Source organism: Podarcis filfolensis (assembly GCF_964270895.1).
Source record: "Podarcis filfolensis genome assembly, chromosome: 11".
NCBI lineage: Eukaryota > Metazoa > Chordata > Lepidosauria > Squamata > Lacertidae > Podarcis > Podarcis filfolensis.
The window spans coordinates 54487476-54510021 of NC_139613.1; the positions used below are offsets into that span (position 1 = coordinate 54487476).

The 22546-nt window shown below is 43.6% G+C and overlaps 1 protein-coding gene across 8 annotated transcripts in view; it reads right to left on the reverse strand.

The window, feature by feature from the left end:
- The window catches only part of ERCC6L2 (ERCC excision repair 6 like 2), a 59242-nt gene that overhangs the window by 31450 nt on the left and 5246 nt on the right, over positions 1-22546 (reverse strand). For 6 of the 8 annotated variants that reach the window (XM_083576489.1, XM_083576488.1, XM_083576484.1 and 3 more), the window contains exons 2-11: positions 20239-20299; positions 19615-20039; positions 16753-16872; positions 15454-15647; positions 13484-13645; positions 12891-13098; positions 10840-10980; positions 5012-5125; positions 4581-4700; positions 507-578 (exon numbers count right to left, since the gene is read on the reverse strand). In XM_083576489.1, coding sequence (XP_083432615.1) covers positions 507-578; positions 4581-4700; positions 5012-5125; positions 10840-10980; positions 12891-13098; positions 13484-13645; positions 15454-15647; positions 16753-16872; positions 19615-20039; positions 20239-20257 — 1575 coding nt within the window. In that variant the 5' untranslated portion in view covers positions 20258-20299. The remainder of the gene's footprint in view (positions 1-506; positions 579-4580; positions 4701-5011; positions 5126-10839; positions 10981-12890; positions 13099-13483; positions 13646-15453; positions 15648-16752; positions 16873-19614; positions 20040-20238; positions 20300-22546) is intronic. The other 2 variants (XM_083576491.1, XM_083576490.1) reach the window with 1 other exon arrangement.

Sequence of the window (22546 nt, forward strand, 5' to 3'; positions counted from 1 at the left end):
CAGAAAACTAGAAATTACAGCATTATTCGCAATATTTTGCATGACAGCCTACAAAATACATCAGTCGTTTTTACCTACTAGGCCAGCATGGACTTTCTATCTTTCTATAAAAATACAAAATAGCCAATCGAGCAGTTCGAAAGCACGCCAAAGTGCAAGTAGATAAATAGGTACTGCTCTAGCGGGAAGGCAAACAGCGTTTCTGTACGCTGCTCTGGTTTCGCCAGAAGCGGCTTAGTCATGCTGGCCACATGACCCAGGAAAACTGTCTGCGGACAAATGTCAGCTCCCTCGGCCAGTAAAGCGAGATGAGCATCACAACCCCCGAGTCGTCCGCGACTGGACTTAACTGTCAGGGGTCCTTTACCTTTACTTTTTTACCATTTTATTCTATACCATTTGAACTGTACTAGTACTTATTGTTGTATTAAACAGAGTACGCTGGTTTTTAACCATATAACAAAGAAAGCTATAGTCAGTTTTGTTACAAATCAGATGAAGCTCACCTTGGTTGAGAAGGAAAAAAGGAGCACTTTATCTTTGTTTTTTCTGAAGTGATGTAAAAGTTTCTGAAGGACCTGTAAGTAAACCATAGAAAAGAGTTATTGAATAAACCTCAGGCAAAATATATTTTCACATATACAGTGGTACCTCGGGTTACAGACGCTTCAGGTTACAGACTCCGCTAACCCAGAAATAGTACCTCAGGTTAAGAACTTTGCTTCCATTAGCTAAAGTGGTGCTTCAGGTTAAGAACAGTTTCAGGTTAAGAATGGACCTCCAGAACGAATTAAGTTCTTAACCCGAGGTACCACTGTATCACAACTTTCCAAGGTTGAGGGTTTAAAAAACACAACAAAAAATCCAGAAGAAGAATAAAAAACAAGTCAACTGATTTGAAGTGACTTCATACAAACTAAAAAGATGAGCAGGTCAATGGAAACGGCAGGAATCCAGCGCAATTTATGCTGGGATATATTATCCTGGTGTAAACTTCCCCTGTTCCAAACTGTGTTCAGAAGTAGGCCTACCGCCAGCTGGGCCATCCCAAGCCTAGCAGAGGCAAAACCAGCCTTTAAAATTGTGTTTGCTTTACACCATGCTATTTGCCAATGTAACTTATGCTGGGTTGCATTTGACTGAGATGAACAGAGTTTGGAATAGGGGTAAATCTCTCCCTGTTATGGCTTGTCCCCTGCCACTACCCTGGAATGCCCTGTTTGTGGAACTTGCCCCAGGCGAGCTGCGGCTGCGCTAGAATGAAAGGCCTACACCAGTGTATCGCCAGCTGAGCCAGGATGAGGGACCCCAGCTAGCCTAACCCCAGGTGAGCCTGGTAGAACTCCTGCTCCGTGATTGCAGTCATGGGATTTTTGTCTATCACATGACGGTTTATGCTTTGACTCCACAGAGTGGGAAGTGACGGAGACAGGATGTTTGTGTTACTGTGTTACATGAAGTGGGACTATTGTCCTTTGTTCTTTCTCTTTGCTTTCTGATGCTAGAGAGAGAGGGAGCCATGTTGCAATGCTCCGTGTGTGTTTATATGTAAATAAAGTAGATTAGCCAAAATGCTGAGTTGCTGAGGTCTGTTACGCAACTGCAAAGACTCTGCGGATCCCTAAGTGTGCCGGTGTCTGTTGGCATTGGTTGCTGTGATGTTCGGGCTGAAGAAAGCTTTTGAAGCTCCCGAACAATTGACCAGGAGGGAGAGAACATGCCACTCGGGCAAGTATCTCTGCCAGAGTCCTACTCGAGTGTAGGACAGACCCCAGACCCAGCTAATTCTGCTGGAGACGCACCTATTCCAACCTAGTTTACACCAGTGAATCTTGTGTTTGGATTGCGCCGTAAGAAGATATCAAATGATCAGAGATACAGATGTGTGCACGCACTCATTTAAACATGTATAAAATAAACGTTTTACAAAATGTACAGATAACGCACGGCTTTGGTTAAAACAGCTATAAAAGAAAATTCATGAAACAGTGCAGGAGGTGTGATCTTAATGCAAACAAAATGCAAGGATGGCAAATCACATATTTGTATCATTGTAGCTGCCCAGCATGTGATAGCCTTAATCTACAAGGCCATGACCACACGATGACATTTTTCTAAAAACCCAGAGTATAATAGTCACCCTGAAGTGAGCCAACCCCCTTTTAAGCCTGCTGTACAACATCCAAGTTCAGAACTTCTTGGAACTTGGCTTCTCATAATAATCAGCCAGCTCTATGCCCTTCCCCGCTCCCAGTGTCCTCTGTTGGTCTGTTTACAGTAGGTTGTGGCTTCCCAGACTTTGCACAGACCTTGAGATGCCAATAATCTGCCCACACACAATGCTCTTCTGGTAGGGAAGCAAATAATCCAGAGCATTCTGTATAACAGTGATACTGTTATTCTCCAAAGGAGCATGTCCACATCTGGCAAACAGTAATTCCAGAGCACCGTGCAGAAGCAAGACACAAAAGGGGAAAGAGGAATTTTTCTGTCCAATGTCGGTAGCCTATTCCCAATGGGCAATAAATATTTAAACAATGCTATTGATTCAGTGATAAATACTTAACCTCTTAATTTGCACAGATTTTCCTGAAAGCAAAACATTCCAAATGACAAGAGGAGACTTATCTGATTAATTCTATAATGGCAGATAAAATCTTGAATACAAAGCAGCAATCGTACTGTTCATAACCCACACTGTAGGCCCAATCATCCAATTTCACGGTGAATTGAAGAGGCACGAATTGGAAATATTTGGAGAGCTTTGGTTTTCAATTCAATTAGAAATTGTCAAAACTGGATGGTTTTAATGGGTAAAAAAATAATTAAGTCCTGCCATTTCAGACTCCAATTTTATTTTCTTAGGTACAAGGAGGTCAAATTAAAGGGTAAAATGAGTTTACCTACAAAACAACCAGGGGAGAAAGTGAGGAGAACAAATATGCTCACATAATTAATTCCCAAATGGGTATCCTGAAAACAAATCCACTTTGCTTAAAGAAAATAAACCAATGTCATGTCATTTTGGAATTTAAGAGGACTCCACAGCATGGTAGGTATTTAAGTATTCCACAGGGCAGATCAGAAGAAAGGCAAGGAACAAATAGCTCAGACTGAATAGGAAAACTATATGAATCCAGAATTCCCAAAGCCTAAAGGATAAGCAGAATGACACAAATAGAGAACCAATGCGGTGTCGTGGTTAGAGTGTTGGACTAAGACCTGGGAGACCAGGGTTCAAATGCCTACTCAGGCATAAAGCCCACTAGGCCAGTCATTACCTCTCAACCTAGCCTACTTCTGAATACAGTGGTCCCTTGGTTTACAACCATAATCTGTTCCGGAGGTCCAGTTGTAAACCAAAACAGGTTGTAACCCAAGGCATGCTTTCGCCAATGGGGCCTCCAAAAAAAGAAAAGAAAGGGGGTTGTAATCAAAAAAATGGGACACACACTTCTGGGTTTGACGTGGTTGTAATCCAAAACCAAGGTACCACTGTACTGGTTGTTGGGCATCACCAATGGGAAGAGTATATTGCTCTCAGTTCCTGCTCTATGGCTTCCCATAGGCATCTGATTGGCCACTGTGAGACCAGCATGCTGGACAAGCGACTGGCCTGATCAGCAGGACACTTTAACAGTCTTATTTCAGGAAAAAACACTCACTAAGTGGTGCCCAATAATGGCATGTCAGATGCCTCCTGTGTTTTTTCACACAGAAGTTATCCTTGATGCTCTGTGGATGAACAAAAGCAGGGGCATGGCAGAGCTGAAATACTTTGGGAACTGCACAAGTTGATGCAATAAAAAGTAAAAATCCCAAACCCCACCTTCTTACTGCCATAGCTATTCAGCCAGCTCTTTCGCTCTTGCTCAATTTCTCAGCCGTAGTGGTTTATTGATATAGGTTATGCCTGCCTTTTTATATGTTAAAAACCCCAGAATTAAAACAGTTGAGCTTTTGAAGTAAAATATAATTTTAAAAGCTGTCTTTGCAATATTTTCATAACCTTTTCTTAGCTGCAGCTTGGCAGACTGTTTAAAATTAGAACGAATCTCCTGAGGGCAACAATATCTGATTAAAGCCTTTATTTTACTGGTGTCTTACTACTTTCATTTTTTAAAGTGCATCTGCAGTAGTAAAGTATAGATTATAAAAATGCTGAAGACTGTAAAACCAGGGACCTGATTACATGGAGAAGAAGGTTCATTCTTTTCCATGTGTGCTCTGGTCTATTTCTTTCCAGACATCTTACCTGCAATGAAGTTAGGGTGGAAATAGGCAAATTCAATATATACACAACCTGATCCACAAGAGATTCAACATGCACATTGATGGTACATTTGTTTGCACAGAAACTCAATTTCTTGTACTGGTAGCAATAATTTTGCATCAACGTATTTGTCATGAGTGGAATAACAATGAAATATGCAGAAAATTTCAAATTTCATGGAATTACATGGTAATGGAAATGTAAACAGTGGACCTTTATCTTAAAGAAGCCATGCATGCTAAATGAAAGCTAATACCAACTATTTTTTTGCCACATAATGTATACTTCAATCCCTTCATATATTTACCTTCATTTTCCCACTATACTTTGGATCAGAAATGGTTTCAAAGGCTGCATCTTTGCTAAGCTTCACAAAATCAGGAAATTTGGAAAACACTTGGCTGCACACCCTTGTGATGTAGGCTTCCTGAAAGGAAACACAAATTTGCAGAAGGAGGATAAAATTTGGCAAATCTATAATTAACATCCTGGGCATAAGAAGAAATCGAAAACACTTTTTCAACAGTTACAGGAGCAGGGGAAGAAACCAAGCAAGATGATCCGACAAACTTTAAGGGTTGAAAAATAGATTAAAAGCTATAGGAATTAGTACTGTGTTTGCTGAATATGAGCTGAATATGACTGAATGAACAATTAACAAAACATCAAAATGGGAAAAGCAATGAAATTTAGCCATTAAGTTTTTCCTCAAAATATTGTGGGTTCAAGGAGACTGACCTGCTGTTTGCTTGTGTGGTTCGTTTGTAACAGTGCAGCATGGTTAGCAATCTTACGAAGGACCGTCAGGTAACTGAAATACAGTGCCCGCATTGTTTCGCCATGAGCATTTGTCTGCAGAAATATATATAAAAAACAACCATCTTAGAAAGGGGAAGAGAAGCTCAAGGCAGCTCACTGGCAGGAAGCTTTGGCAGAATTTTCAAAAATGGTACTGTTCCCACCTGCACTTGGAAGTGGTACAAGCCACTCTCAACCACCTTGTGCATCTACTTTGCATGCAACTGACAGGAATTTTTGAATGCACGACATTGAAAAGAATGCAGACAGTGCAGAGCCTCCCATTTTACTGCTCAGTAATAATTTCTCTCGGACAGTACAAACTTATAGCACAGATCTCCCTCCTCCCACCTCTATACAAATGGTCTTGCCTGTTGCAAAAACTGGATGGTTGGTTGGTGTCCTTTAAAAAAAATTTTTAAGACCCCTATGGTGCTGGAGGAGACTCTTGAGAGTCCCATGGACTGCCAGAAGATCAAGCCTATCCATTCTTAAGGAAATCAGCCCTGAATGCTCACTGGAAGGACAGATCATGAAGCTGAGGCTCCACTACTTTGGCCACCTCATGAGAAGAGAAGACTCCCTGGAAAAGACCGTGATGCTGGGAAAGATGGAGGACACAAGGAGAAGGGGACAACAGAGATGGTTGGATAGTGTTCTTGAAGCTACTAGCATGAGTCTAACCAAACTGCAGGAGGCAGTGGGAGACAGGAGTGCCTGGCGTGCTCTGGTCCATGGGGTCACGAAGAGTCGGACACGACTAAATGACTAAACAACAACGTTTAAGCACTTTACGTTTCTGATCACCTGGTTTGGCTTTATAGACAGACATGGTAATATGGCATGTGTGCCTATTAATTGCAAAAGAGCGGAATGACCACAACTTGTTGGCCGTTCCTGTTGCCAATCATAACTGAGTAGCTCTGTCAGTGCGTGGAAGAGGGTGATACACAGGGTGGCACACATTTCTCTGACTCTCAGACTATAATCCTGGAATTCTAACGCTGCTGCTTATTGATGTCATCCAATCTCACCAGATCCAGATACCAAATAAAGATGCAAGGAAATAAAGCTGCAGGTGCAACTTCAAGCAGAATTTAGCCATTTTAACCTCAATTTCCCCTAAATTGGAAATGAGGCCAATTTAGGGTTCATGGCTGCCGCAGACCTGGGGAAGGTTCCCTCACCCCAGTGTTTCGTTTCCATGCTGGAGTCTTCTCTGAGGGATTGTATCCCATTTATCACAATTGTTAACACTCATTGCTTTCTTTAGAGGAAAGTTAGGTTATGATCTTACATAGATTTAAAGGTACTCCTGACCATTAGGTCCAGTCGTGGACGACTCAAGGATTGCGCACTCATCTCACTCTATAGGCCGAGGGAGCCGGCATTTGTCTGCAGACAGCTTCCGGGCCATGTGGCCAGCATGACTAAGCCGCTTCTGGAAAACCAGAGCAGCGCACGGAAACACCGTTTACCTTCCCGACGGAGCGGTACCTATTTATCTACTTGTACTTTGACGTGCTTTCAAACTGCTAAGTGGGCAGGAGCTGGGATCGAGCAACAGGAGTTCACCCCATCGCGGGGATTCGAACCGCGACCTTCTGATCGGCAATTCCTAGGCTCTGTGGTTTAGACCACAGCGCCACCCGCATACATAGACTTACTCCCAAGGGAATTAATGTCAAACTACGTATGCTTAGGATTCAGGGTGTTGTTTCTCATACATCTAAAACATATTTAACCTAAAACAACTCAGAAAGTATAAACCAACAGCTTCTTAGTGTACCAGCAATGACATCAGCACCTATATCAAATAACTACTTTCCCGGCCATGCCTGGCTGATTTTTAGGTGATGATTCACTGACCATTTACTCTGTGGTAGTTCCACTGAGGTAAACATGACAAAAAATTAAGACCGTGCATTTTATGAATCTCATGAGAATAGCAATAGTAAAGCTATTCTTTCATATACCATTTAGCAATATAACTTCTAAGAACATGTCACAAAACATTCACTATCCTCCCCACCTTCTCCTCTATTTTGCCGTATTTTAAAAAGTAACCGACTAGCCTGCTTTATTGATAACTTCAGATCAACTGGAATATTTTAAGGGTACAGATATATGAACAAATATCAGCCAGCAGATCAGTCCAACGTGATTTTGCACCATAAAGAAGTCACTCAGGGAACAAATTAATATTCAAGTAAAAAGGAACTCACTAGGTATTCTTTTCCAGAAGTGTTTTCATCAATTATTTTCTACATGTTGTCTGCTTACTACTATTTTACCAAGGCTGCTGAAAAAGTACAGCATACATAACAATGTTTTACAATGTTATTCTTCAACCCTTGTCTATTTGTGGGGCTTTATTTTATTTTATTTTTAAGTCAGCTGTTTTGGCTGAAGCCAGTCATGAGAGCACAAATGCAAAGAAACCATCCACCACAAAGGTTTATAATAGCACAAAGAGAATCGTGTAAAGGAAATGTTTATATTAGTGCAAAAAGACCACAGGCAGTGGGAGTAATCTTCAAAACCTACACAGCTTAGTCCCTTAACCCCACGTGAAACAAAGACTCAATGTGCCTGAAACACCAAGTCTCGGTTCGGCAACTGGAAACCTGCTCAGCAGACTCCCTCCCTCATTTTTATCAGCAGGTTTGCCATGACACCTAAATGGGCAACCGATGATTGTTGTTGTTGTTGTTTAGTCGTCTAGTCGTGTCCGAAACTTCGTGACCCCCTGGACCAGAGCACGTCAGGCACTTCTGTCTTCCACTGCCTCCTGCAGTTTAGTCAAACTCATGCTGGTAGCTTCGAGAACACTGTCCAACTATCTCGTTCTCTGTCGTCCCCTTCTCCTTGTGCCCTCCATCTTTCCCAACATCAGGGTCTTTTCCAGGGAGTCTTCTCTTCTCATGAGGTGGCCAAAGTATTGGAGTCTCAGCTTCAGGATCTGCCCCTCCAGTGAGCACTCAGAGCTGATTTCCTTAAGAATGGATAGGTTTGATCTTCTTGCAGTCCATGGGGCTCTCAAGAGTCTCCTCCAGCACCATAATTCAAAAGCATCAATTCTTCGGCGATCAGCCTTCTTTATGGTCCAGCTCTCACTTCCATACATCACTACTGGGAAAACCATAGCTTTAACTATACGGACCTTTGTTGGCAAGGTGATGTCTCTGCTTTTTAACATGTACTTTTAACATGTACTTTTTAACATGCTTTTTAACATGTACCAATGATTAGTACCTCCCTTCTAAACCAGAATTTGAAGCGATGGTTTCCAAACCCACTTCAAGCCGTGGGTCGAGGCACCAACCACATTCTGTCGAAAGTGGATGTCTGCAAGCTATGGACTAAGAAAGCCAGGAAGTTGAGAAGCAGTGGAAAGAGCTCCTGAGCCCACAAAACTATTCTCAGCTGGCAAACCATAATTTGGCATTATGTCTGATTTGAGCCTAAGCACATGCAACTGCTTTTGAACATCATGACCCCTAGTTCCCCTACCTCACGCCCCAAGTTGCTGCTTCCCAGACCGTTCCATTAATGCCTTATATGTGTAACTAATAATGGTGACATTCACTTGTAGCCAGCCAATCTACACTTGCATCTGAAGAAGCAAGGCTCCAGTGTAAACCTGTAAAACTTTATGTGGTATCAAAAATTAAGTCTGAAAGGGTGTTCCTGAATACTTTAAATGCCAAACCTAAGACCAGCGGTGGAGGAAGCCGCCCCTATGGGCGCCTAGGGTGGCGCGCCCAGGGGTGGAGTGAGCCGCCCATAGGGGTGGGGCAAACCACGGGGCCTCCAAGGAATCTGCCTGTCTCCTCCTACTCAGCCGCCCTACAGCTGGGGGGGAGGCAGCGGGCGGACCGTTTGGGCAGCGTGGAGCCTGCGCGTGCCCAAGCCACCGCGTGAGAGATACGTGGCTCGGGCACGCTGCAGGCCCCACGTGCCACCTGGCATTTTGTCACACACACCCGAGTGGTGACACCCAGTGAGGACTGCACCCACCGCACCCCCCTTCCTTCACCCCTGCCAAAGACTAACAAGTCTAACAACAACAACAACAACAACAACATGTTTTGGCTATTTAATGATGACTTTTTGAGTAACTCAACCTCAGTGCTTATGAAATCCAAATAGAAAGAAGAAAAGTGAGTGGTAAAAGAAAGTACAGTGGTACCTCGGGTTACATACGCTTCAGGTTACAGACTCTGCTAACCCAGAAATAGTATCTCGGGTTAAGAACTTTGCTTCAGGATGAGAACAGAAATTGTGTGGTGGCGGCGTGGCGGCAGCAGGAGGCCCCATTAGCTAAAGTGGTGATTCAGGTTAAGAACAGTTTCAGGTTAAGAACGGACCTCCGGAACGAATTAAGTACTTAACCCGAGGTACCACTGTACAGTCATACCTCGGGTTAAATATGCTTCAGGTTGAGCATTTTCAGGTTGCGTTCCGCGGCGACCCGGAAGTAACAGAATGGGTTACTTCCGGATGGGCACAAGATGTTGGACATAACATTATGTTTGCTGACTGGGAGCAGTTATGGACCACAGGTATGAAATTCACGGCATGTAATGCCTTAAGAGAGAATATTATGAAAATGATATACAGGTGGTACATGACACCAGTCAAGCTTGCAAAAATCTATCATTGGCCCGATAATAAATGTTGGAAATGTAAAGAAAATGAAGGTACATTCTTTCACCTTTGGTGGACGTGCCCAAGGATTAAGGCTTTCTGGGAGATGATTTATAACGAAATGAAAAAGGTATTTAAATACACCTTCCTGAAGAAACCAGAGGCCTTTCTCCTGGGCATGGTCGGCCAATTGGTGTTAAAGAAGGATAGAACTTTTTTATGTATGCTACAACAGCAACAAGAATACTCATTGGAAGACACAAGATTTACCCACCCTGGAAGAGTGGCAGATGAAGGTGATGGACTATATGGAACAGGCGGAAATGACTGGCAGAATCCGAGACCAGGGAGAAGAGTCGGTGGAAGAAATTTAAAGACTACTTATATAAATACTGCAAAATTAATGAATGTTAGAACGATGTCGGAATGAAGTTAAGTGGTTTTAGCGGTAATGTCATAAAGGAGTTTGTAAAAATGGTCTGTTATTAGGTGAGAATGCAAAGTTACAATACATTAAGGTAAAGGATTAAGATAAAAACAAGGAGGGAAAGGATTTGCTGAATTAACTAACTGAACTGGAATACAAAAAAGGGAGGTGTGAGGAGGTCAGGGAAACAAGCAAATGAAAGACAAGACATGAAAAGTTTGATATGTTTTTAACTGTTTTTTTAAATTTTTCTGTACTTTGTATTTTTTCTTCTTCTTTTTTTTTACTTTGTAACTCTTTTTGAAACTTTAATAAATATCTTTTAAAAAAAACCACAGAATGGGTTACTTCCGGGTTTCACCGCTCACGCACGCGCACTCAAAATGATGTCACGTGCATGCGCAAAAGCAGCAAATCACGACCCGTGCACGCGCAGACGCGTGTTCCATTCTGCTCGGGTTGCGAACGGGGCTCCGGAACGGATCCTGTTCACAACCAGAGGTACCACTGTACTGGGAATCCAAAAACCTAGATTGCCAGAGGGATGAGTAAGTGAGTTCTATGCCACATTGTATCCATCGTCTGTGCCCCACTTTCAGATCCATGAAAAGTCGGCATGGAAGCAGAGTGCGCCAGTTGCACATTGAGAGGGAACTTGGCAATACAATACAAACCTGTCCAAACATCTTACTTTGTAGCAGCAATATTTCCTTTTGCGGCCACTGTTGCAGCTGCACAGCTCCCCTGCTCGCAGCACCAACTGCACATCCTCTGTCTCCAGCACAGTCTTATACACAGCTCTCTGGAACTCGGTCAGAGAACAATAAACCATCTGGCAGGATAAAATGCAAAACGGGGGAAAGAAAACACCACAAATAAAAAATGTTAAGCTATTATGAACAATTGCAAGAAGATAATGATTGTGACAGGCACAGCCCAACTCAACGCGATGTTTCATTGTTGTTGCAATGTTGCAAACTTTAACACCATATAAAAGGGGGGGGGTGTCGTTGGCTAATATCTTAGATTTAAATGACACAATCTGTTACGAATATGAAAGTTAAATTGTGGCAATCCTTCTCAATCTGCAACCAGTATGTGCAGGAGGGGAAAGGACTCAAAATGCATCAGTGTAAGGCTACAAAGATTTCGAAGCTCTTAAAAGATCTATTTTGCCATTTCCTGGCACATACTATTGCAGAACACTAATGCAGACAAAGGGGATAAAGGGAAACAGCCAGCACTTTAGATATCCATTGACATTCTGAATTGCTGATGTAGGAGGGAGGGGCTCTGTACAGTGGTATGACAAACTTTATCCTTCCTCTCAAAGACCATGGGTGGCATCTCCATGACATCTTTTGGTCTCAACCAGCAGGATGCAGAAGTCCCAGGATCACTCCTGAATTTAGGCCACCCACAAAGCAGCAGCACCACGCTGTGCTATAATAATCCAAAAGTATCTTGAACATATACTCACATTATCAAGAGAATGAAATGAAATGAAAGCTGCAAGATTAAAGGCAACCGAGTGGCATTGCTGTTAATCTTCTCTTTAGAAAGCCCAGTTTAGACTGTATTATTACAGGCTTTGGCTAAAAGGTAGGTATAAATAAGGAAGGAAAAGCAGCAGACAAATGTGCATCTTTATTAAAAGTATGTGTGATTGTGTATTCTCTAAAATGTACTCTTATGCTCAACGTACAAGGCAAGACAAGTGAAATGCATGCACTCTTTCACGATGGTAATGCCAAGCCCAGGCAGTCTTTTTCCATTTAACAATTCAATTAGGTTTTTACATGCATATATCAGAAGAAAAGAAAGTATGAGAGCAAAAAGCCTCTCACTAGTCTTTTAAATGAATACATCTTCAGAACTCCGGACCATTAACAAATTTTTGCATGGGAACTGAAGACGTTAAGCTTGCAGACTGAGCTATGGGGGTTATTTGGGCTTGTAATTACAAATTCTGGACAAAATATGAAAGGTTAGATGTGAAAAATCATTTGTCTGCGGAAAGTCGTATATTGAGAAAAATTGCTAATGACAAAAACAATATTGCTTAACAGCAGTATTTGATCCTTTCCTTACACTGACTCACAATACTAAAATTACTAGAAAAAAACATTTTAGCAATCAAGGAGACAATTCAGTCCTTCTCTAGACCCATTCATGCTTATGTATTTGCAGAGCACCGCTAACAGCAAATGGATTTCCCATAACTGCACCTCACAGCCCCAGTCCAGTGCACAAACACCGCTGGGCATGTGCATTCCCACATGCAAAAGACAGGGTGGATCTCCCACCCACCCCAGATGTCTACAAGGTAAGGTAAAGGTAAAGGACCCCTGACAGTTAAGTCCAGTCGCGAACGACTCTGGGGTTGTGGCGCTCATCTTGCTTTACTGGCTGAGGGAGCCAACGTTTGTCCACAGTTTTTTCCAGTTCATGCGCCCAGCATGACCAAGCCGCTTCTGGCGAAACCAGAGAAGCACGGAAACGCTGTTTACCTTCCCACTGGAGTGGTACTTATTTATCTACTTGCACTTTGATGTGCTTTTGAACTGCTAGGTTGGCAGGAGCTGGGACCGAGCAACGGGAGCTCACCCCATCACGGGGATTCGAACCACCGACCTTCTGATCGCCAAGCCCAAGGCTCAGTGGTTTACACCACAGCGCCAAATTTCATTAAATCCACATTGAAAAGCTATAGACAAATTTATTGTAGCTGATCATTCTTACTCTGTCCTCCTTCTTGGGCAACTGATCGTTTATAAGAGCTTTTGTACGCCTTAAGAAGTAGCGAGATATTTTCTGAGCTAGCCTCTGCATTGCTTTTCGACCTGTTGCTAGTTCTCTTTTGGTTGCAGTGTGCCTCTGACCATGTTCTACTGGATCAGAAAATTCCTTCTTGAATCGTGCTTCGTTACCCAAAAGTCCCGGTACAGCCCTAAGAGACAGGAAAAAATCAGTAGACATATTGTCATTCTTGTTGTGACCTCTTTCTTCCATCTGCTGTGATTTCTTGTGTGTCACTCCAGCACTCACATATCCAGTAGGATTCTACAACCAAAGATCCAGATTCTCTGTCTGCTGTTGTGTTCCAGCTGCTGGCTATCTAAATTCCCATGCATACTTTTAAATACGTTCATTTTCTAAATACCCAAGGATGTACCCCTAAGATGGACTGAAATGTAATATTGGAAAACTGGTCGTGCCATAACTAAAACACTGTGCAAAAACACCATCTGTGCATGTAGATAAATAATAGAATGGCATCAACAGTGAATGAGTGTTCAACCTATACTTGCAAGCTTCACTTTTATTGTGCTTACCAGTCCATGACACACCAAAGTTCCTTCATGTTGTTCTGCAGAATCGTCCCAGTAAGTCCCAATCGAACCTTGCACTTTAACGCCTTCATGGTCTGGGTTATTTGTGATTTCGGATTCTTGATTCTATGCACTTCATCTACAATGACAGCCGACCACTCTAAGCTGGGAAAACAACCAGAAATTATGAGAGTCTCCCTAAATCCTCCAAATATATTATTTCATAAGCTCTTGCCAATGAGGTTTCCCATATTATGCAAAACAATGACACTCAAGACTGAACTTTCCATGGTTCTGGGAGAATGAGAGTACCGAGTATCAAAACAAAAAAAGGAGGGGGGATAAAAAATACAGCAAGTTTTTTTAAAAATGTAGCTGAAAAGTTAAAAAAAAAAAGTTTCAATGCACTCCCTCCCATCTATGCTCCATATTAATGTTTGTCATGGCTCAAGCCCCACATACCTCACTTTCCCTACAAACCCCCTTTTGGCTATTCCACTACCCTCAGAAATTTGGTGGTAATAAATTATATGGATGACGATGATGACCCCCCAAACCCAGCCCCTCATACAAGCTTGAAGAAGAAACAGATAAGGGGAAAATACAGACCATTCCACTCATGGGATTCAATCTCTCCCCTGAGCCTCCTTGGCCTGTGCACATAGCATGTTTGGTTTTCTCAGAGAGAAGCACCCATTGACATCCCCTCAAGCACAGATGTCAGTACTGACAGAACTGGACAAGGGCCTTTTAAGTCAACATTGTCCACGCCTCAGGGAACTGGTGCCAAGTGAAGTATAGTACTTGCAAGCTTGCAGAACAACTAATATGGTCTTAGGTCAGCCAGCAGGGCCCATTTGGAGATGCCCAGGTATCTGGCTTGATCAGAGAGACCTGGCTTGTCTTTCCCTGGGAATAGATAGATAGATATAGATAGATAGATAGATAGATAGATAGAGATGATAGATAGATAATTTATTTGCTTGCTTGCCACCCATCTGACTGGGTTGTGCCAACTGACTGTGACCAGACTTTCCTGCTTACTTGTACCTACAGAGAAATTCTTGACACTCCTTACAAACAGCAAGAGAAAAGAACTGATTTCTGTATTAGGGAGAAAGGATATATCTTTGAAGGGAGACAGGGAGAGAAACTGAATATAACTTTCAGCTGGGATTTTGTAATTATCCAAAGAAGTCCATAAGAGCCATAACTTAACAGCTACAGGCACAGCTAGATAACATTTGATCGCACCAATTCGGAATGACTTAGAACTGATGGTCGGGAGATTAAACCAAGTACAATACATTATTTGCCATCCAGCAAGAATTCATTTCAGAGTGATTCATACTTTAAGGGAGAGGTTAGGGTTGGTGCTCAGTCTACTGAATAAAGTTTTCAAAATTACATGAAGAAACAGGGCTAGCATTTAATAAAAGCGCTAAATGTTTCACATTTCAGAAATATCATGGTTCTATTACATTACTGAAGCTTGCCTAGAGTGAGAGTGGTGTTTTTGGCTACAGCCCTTTTCCCTACACCCTCCCACTGACTGGTGGTTGCCAAAATGTTCCCTGCCCAAGACTTCATCAAATGTCACTCGTTGCAATTAAAAAACTCTAGAGAAGTATTTCTCCACTCCAAGCAAAAATTTGACCATTTCCCCTTTGCGCATATATTTCTGCAATGCAGCTGAAGACATTTTCATTCTCCTATGCATGTTTAATTGAAAATTAAGCCCCACAGTTTGCAATGGAACCACTGACAACTTGTGTGCATAGGATTACAGCCACAATATATATGCTCAATGCATTTTCTCTTATTTCTCCCAAAGGTTTCAGGCATTTGGTGTCCTGGGATTGCAAGAGTACCTGTAGGATATAAAACAACAACAACAACAACAACAACAACAACAACAACAACAACCCCACACTCATTGTCTGCAGTAGAGGTAATTTTTAGAATTGTGTTACCTGTTAAGGTCATCCAAACAAAGGCGAAGGGTTTCATATGTTGTTAGTGCGACTTCACATTTCCCCTGCTTGATTCGACTCATTTCGTAGTCCTTTCTATTGCCATGCAGAACTATCACCTTGAAATAGCCCCAGGTATCCAATTCATCTTTCCAATTATACAGGACAGAAAGGGGAGCCACAATCAGGAAAGGCTGGAAAGAAGAATGTGATGTGGTTTCTGAACAGATACAAGGTGCTGAATACATACAAGCTGCGTCTGAGCACAAAACCCCCACACTGCTAATATTCCTATGCTATCCTATACTTTTCAGCTTGCCTGGGCATGGCACAGCACGAGAAACCCAGAAAAAAAGGTCCCTCAAGCTCATTAAGACCCAGCCAGAAGAGTTTCTTTCAATGTAGCCACCATCTTGTTTCTATGGCAAGTTTATGTAATTTGAATCCCTTGAGGCCTGAAGCAGCCCATACGGAGGCCTGCCAGTTGACGGAACACCCCTCTCCCCATTTTTGCTCAGGAATATGCAAGTTTTAAGCATGCCTACTTGGAGCAAACCTGGAAAATCCCCAAAACGAGGGGAAGAACAGATGGCAAGGGAATGCCGACAGTCAAAGAGTGTCAGTTGGCTCCTAGCCAAAATCTGGTGACAAGCAAACTTTGAGAGAGGACTCTTGGTGGTGATGGAGGTGGAATCCTCAAAAGCCACTGCTTTTAATTTATATCAACCTTGGAAAGTCACCCTCTCAAAGCAGGGGAGGAAGATCTGTCTGCGTCCTGTTACCAAGCACCTAGGGATTTTAACACAGCTGACTAAGAAAGAGGTAGGAACAAAAGGAAGGCCAGGAAGCAGAACCTAGAAGTGTCATGGCGAAGGCCAGCCCAACTAGGGGTGAGAAGTACAGAGGCAAGAAGGTGGAAGAATCCACCTGTATATTAATGGGGAAGTGAAACATATCCCCCTTCAGCTGCTTGTTAGGAACCAAGAGCCCACTTAAATTATCTGAAGCCTGTTGAGATTGCTTAGGCTCTATTGGGGTCACAAAAAATGTTTTCCAGGCAAGTGCAATTATTTTCCAAGCTACTGGAAGGGTCAGCAAATGGTCCTTCAATTATCACAGGAGTTGAAGAAGCCTATGGATCAGAGTTCTCCATGCCACCAACAACCACCACCATATTCTATAATATACTGCGGGGGTCACGCTGTGTAATTGTGGTCCATAGAACCTCACATACATAAAGCATATCTCCATTTAAAAATGGTTTGTACTGTTGTATCTTCAAGATGCCCCTAAGCTTACTTTCTTTGGAGCAGATGGCATGTCTTTTTTCATAGTTCTTCGCAAAAATTCAGGCATGTTATTTTCAATATCTGCACGTGTCCCCTTTTTGTGCAGCACTGCAGCCAGAAAGGAAATAACCTAGAAAGAAACGCAATTTGAAGTGTTTAGGAAAGGGAAAATAATAACCAAATCGCACTCCGAACAAAACTCTGACGCACAGCAGAAGACTACCTATCTCTGTTCACATATCCAAAGAACTGTGGGAACAAGTAGGAATTTGACGATGGTTCAACTGGTGAAACAGCCTTTTCCACAAATAAGCAGTTAAGATTCACAACAAATGGGAAAGACAGTTTGCTAAGACTTGTTTTCTCAGAACTCATATAGATACACTGCCTCAGGACTCCAGAGACAAGGAATCTCAACGGAACCTCAGCCAGCCCCACTGCTACAACTAAAAACAGTGGTACCTCAGGTTATTTATGCTTCAGGTTACATACGCTTCAGGTTATAGACTCAGCTAACCCAGAAATAGTGCTTCAGGTTAAGAACTTTGCTTCAGGATGAGAACAGAAATCGTGCTCCGGCAGCGCGGCGGCAGCAGGAGGCCCCGTTAGCTAAAGTGGTGCTTCAGGTTAAGAACAGTTTCAGGTTAAGAACGGACCTCCAGAACGAATTAAGTACTTAAACCGAGGTACCACTGTACAGCATCCCACAGCTAAGCAAGCGAAGGGACCCAAAACACTCTTCATCTGTCACAGAGTCTCCAGCTCTCAAGATGAGGAAACATGTGCCAACTAGCCCTTCCTAAAATGTGCGGGTTGCAGAAAGGAGAGTCCTCCTGACAACAAATGAAAGTAATTTGTGCTGGCAAGTGTAACAGGGAGTCCAACCTCTTCTGCCAGGAGAGTCTCACTCCTTTTATTGATACACAGGACTCATTCTTCCTGGCAGAATCAGAGCCAGGGCATCTGGAGCCACCAGAGGTCCAGTTCTAATGCAAGTCCCAAGATGGAATGGGCAGCATATAAATAAAGGGTAGCAAACAGTAGCCCTCCAGACGGTGGATTGCAGCACCTATCCCCCTTGACCCTTGGCCACACTGGCTGGGGTGGATGGGAGCTGGAACCCAAAAATAGATCAAGCATCACAGATTCCCCACCCTTGCTATAAAGAGATCCATGTAGGCACAGAAAATGACCCGTATAAGTCAATTTGCAGCACTTGCTTTGATTTCACTAATTTAGTTACATGCAATGATGGCCTTAGCTTGTTATAGAATTAAAAGTCAATATTACATTAATCACATTCACAAAGTAGTCCTGCTTAAACCAGAATTGTACTGTTCAGCTAGGTGACCAGGATGGGAAAAAAACAGGCAAGTTTAAAATATTCATCCATTAACCAACTTTATCATTTGTTCTTGTAAATGTAATATCCCATGCCAGCCTTGGTTTGGATTCAGCTTGGTTTTTTGTCTCATGAAGTTTTATTTTATTTGGGTAATGTGGATAAAATTCCATGAAAAATACTTTTAAAAAGAAAATAAAATATTCGTCCACATATCCACTTCCAGCTTACAATGAAATTCAAACTGTTGTGAAAAAGATGCTTCTAATTGGATTCCTGGTTCTCATCCTGAACCACTGCTATTATCAAGCATAATGACACACAAAATAGGTGGCAAGCCATGCATGGAAACTTTTTTTAAAAAAGAGAAAGTGATAAATTATGGAAAGAAGCTGTAGAATAAAACCAGTCTGGAGTTAATCCCTGGATGTCTCACACAGCAGAGTGCTATTTCATCCTTGGAGTGAAAGAATGAATTGCCATTCTGAGAAAATAATGTTGCAGGCTTCCTTCCCCACGCTGACAAGAAAGCATTTTTACAGTCTATCTTTCCTCACATACTGTCATTTTGCAATCAGTGGTATATACCAGCGTCTGGGAAAGAGTGTAATAAAATTCCCCAACAGGCAATATAAAAAAAGCAAGAGGAAATCAGCCTTGTTTTTAAAAGGAAGCATAGAGACTGTATACTCATGATCACTGTCTTAAGTTATTTCCCACTTTGTGACAATTCTGGAAAATTAAAGACCTCACTCCAGTCTCACCATCTGTTTGCCTTCCAGGTTTATCAAATATCATGGTCAGGACAGAAGAATGGACTCCCAACTTTCTCATTAATATCATTAGCGTAATTCTTTCTAGAGGGGTTTTTTAATCACCTGAAGCATCTAAAGGCCTCACAACTGAGGAGAGAAAAACTGGGGGGGGGGGGGAACGTGGCTGTGGCTTACTAAGTTTCGTTTCGTTAATTATCTAATTATGAAACCTAGGTATAAATATTATCAAAGCAGCTACAGACAAACACAATACTAAGAAGCAGAACAAATCAAGGGGCAGGAGAAATTTAGTTGTCCTCACAAGTTCACGCAATGGGTTTTTCGCCCCTGTCCTCCCCCTCTGGAGAGGAAAGGGTTCCACCTGACAAGCTGCAATACTTGGCACAGACTAAACACAATGTTGAATTTCACCAAAGGGGGGTGGATAGGCAAAGACACAGCTGAGATGCTAAGGGTCAGGTGTAAAGGGTTGGCCAGGTATGAAGGAGGGGGAGTTGACAAAGGGGTAAGAGGGCTTGATGAGCGGAGCAAACAGAGATGGCAGCCCCTAGCGAAAACTTGGAACCACTAAAAGCAGGAAACAACAATCATTCAAATGACTGGCAACTCAACAGAATTTGTGAGTTCCCAATATCATCACGAGCACAAATCATCATGAACACAAGAGATCCTCGCAAAATTCAGCCAATTCTTTACTCTGCTCCAGACATCAACACATTTTTGTCCTTAGAATAGCAGAGAGGAGGTAAGATACCTGTACTGTTTTTCCAAGGCCCATGTCATCTCCAAGAATGCACCCGTTACCACAAACAGCGTGTCCATATAAAAACAGGGCCCCTTTTCTTTGATAATCACGTAGGTATCGATTAATTGTATATGGGATCCGATCTCCATCCTTAGACAACTCATAGTCAACTGCAGATGAGGGAAATCTTCTGCCAGGGAAATGAGGCTTCTCCAAATCTTCATCATCAAATATTAAGTTCTTCGGGGCACATTTACTGGTTTTGATACTACAGAGTTTTGCTACTAGTATTTTCTTTCCTTGAGAGCCCCTAAAAGATACAACTGCAAAAGAATTCCCATTTTCATCTGTTTCCAAGGATGTTATTGTGGCTTCACAAAGCTTCTCATTTTCAGGAAAAGGAGCAAGACATTTATCTCCAACTTGCCATCTGCCTGTTAAAAATCACATACAACAAAAACAGTGTTTCAACCTGAATGAAATTCAGTGGAGTGTACTTAATTAAATTCTATTCATTTTTTTTTCTGAATAAACCCACATAAAGTTGGGATGCAAACTGTTTTAAATTAGTCCTGCAAAAATCAAGACGCATCCTAACACTGTTCTCTTCAAGGTAACAGAAAAATCACCCACCTGCCAAATCATCACACATTCTTAGTTATAGATAAGCACGGATCCCCAAATACCTATAAAACTGAAAGGGAGACAAGAAACAAGCATAAGCAAAAAATTAGTATTAACAAGATAAAAGGCAAGTATCATCAACCGACATTTCGAACATACGATTAACCTCCATAAAGGAACACCCGAAACAAATGCTATCATAACATTGTGTCCCAAATAATGGCATCTCCTGCTGGAAAAAAGAACCACATTGAGCTAACTGTACTTTTCACTTTAGGGGAGGGGGGAAAACTGTGTCCCTCAAGATGTTGCTGGGCTCCAGCTGCCATCAGCCCCAGCCAGTATGGCCAGCAGATCCACTCCACTTCCCAATGGGGAGGAGTCACAGCTGTCAACTTACAGATTTGAAAATAAGGGACCAGCAGCCTCGAAAATAAGGGATCAGCAGCCAAAATAAGGGATTTTGCTTAGCTTATGCACGTCAGGGCTGCCGTCGTCCTGGCACAAGGAGTTCCATCGGCCCTCCCCCGCCCAAGAGACAGGGAGGGAGGGAGAGGACTCTCGCCCGCGAGCCCGGCATGAGGTGGTTGCGGCGCTGCCGCGGCCGCTGAAGCGCTGCCCTTCTGCGTCCCTCCCCTCCTCTTCCTCCTCCCTCAGGCCGCCTCCTCATCCGCCGCCACCTCTGGCTACCCCTGGCAGAGCGGCAGAAGCCTCGCAAGAGAGGGGCTGCCTGCCCGCCCGCCGCCACCCGTCTCCTCACGACACGCCCCTGAGGGGGAAAAGGGAAAGACAGAGACACGGCAGCTCGTGCACGTGCTCTCTCTCGCGGCGGAGGACCCTGAGCCGCTGCTTCCCTCCCGAGCCAGGCGAGCATGAAACCCGGGAAATTTAAGGGACATCATCAATCCGGGACAGCAGTGGGACATGGCGCTGGGATAAGGGAGTTTCCCGCCAAATAAGGGACAGTTGACAGCTGTGGGAGGAGTTGCGGTGACCGCGTGGCCACCCACTCCCCACCGGGGGCGGGGGACTTTGTTCCCCGTTGCCCAGGGAATCCCGGCCACATCAGAGCCCGGCCGGCCAATCCGCTGGCCGGGGGGGTGTGGCCAGGTCTGTTTAAATCGGAGGAGCGAGCTGGAGGGCTTCTGCTTTGGCTCACTTCCTCAATCACCCGCCCTTCCTCCCTATTTTGAAGGATTTAGGCACTGGCCTTGCTACGGACTGCGGTTGGTCACCTGTTGAGGGGCCTGGTAGGATTTTTTCCACTTGGCAAATTGGCACAGGCCATTTGGTTTTCGCCTACCTCGTAGCAATCATCACAACTTTGTTAGGGTTGCGGTTAGGCATTGTTTGACCTTGTGGGGGGAGGGGAGCTGTGGCCATCACCTGCCCCTCCAAGCTTAAGGGTATTCCGTTAAAGGAATCCGGGGGTACTGATTTTGTTCGAAGCCCGGGTCAGAGGCTAGGGCCATGACACGACCCCGATGGGAACACCAGGGGGAGCTTGAGTTGGTCTGCATTGACAGGGCCCCTCCATCCGGTGGTTTACCCTTACCAGACTTCCTGCACATCGGGCAGGAGTCAGATATAGTCAGGTCCAATCAATCCCTAAGCCAATACTGCTCACATTCTGTAATTCGATAAAGTTGTGCCCAAATTTGCCCAATAACATAAACCTAATATCCGTGTCCTTGTGTCTGTTATTTCCCAACGAGGGGGTGGCTGCGGCGTCTTGACACGCAATCAACAGTTGTAGTCGAGCATCTTCTGCAGGGATTCGGGTTAGTCATCCAGGCTTTAGGAGATCTCAGGTGAGGCATCATATCAAGCTAAGAGACCAGCCCTTCTTCTCCTACATCCCTATGAGAGGGAGTAAGTGCTCTGCACTTAGGACAAAAAGTCTCCCCCTCAACTATAATTATAATTCTTTTTTTTTTTAAAGGTGACAAGCATAGCTGAAGTGGGGTTCTTCATGAAATACCAATCTGCAGGAAATCAGTATAAAATGCTGACAGTTTGATGCCCTGAAAAGGGACTTTGGGGACTTCCTGGAGGCGGTGCCTCCGACAATGGCGGATTCCCTCTAACTCAGAGGGAGACAGCTCCGTGGAAATCGGGTCCTACCGCTGCAGCGAAGTGGGGACCCTTTAAAAACCGCAGGCGGAAGAAGCCTGCGGACCTGGGACTCGGCGGGCACCGTTTGCGCCCCCCCCCCCGTTTGGCAAAGGAACCCTATAAAGGGCTCCGGAGGAGACGGGGGTTGGTGTGGTGCTGAGAGTCAATCGCTATCTCTGCGAAGCGATGCTGCACAGCTGTT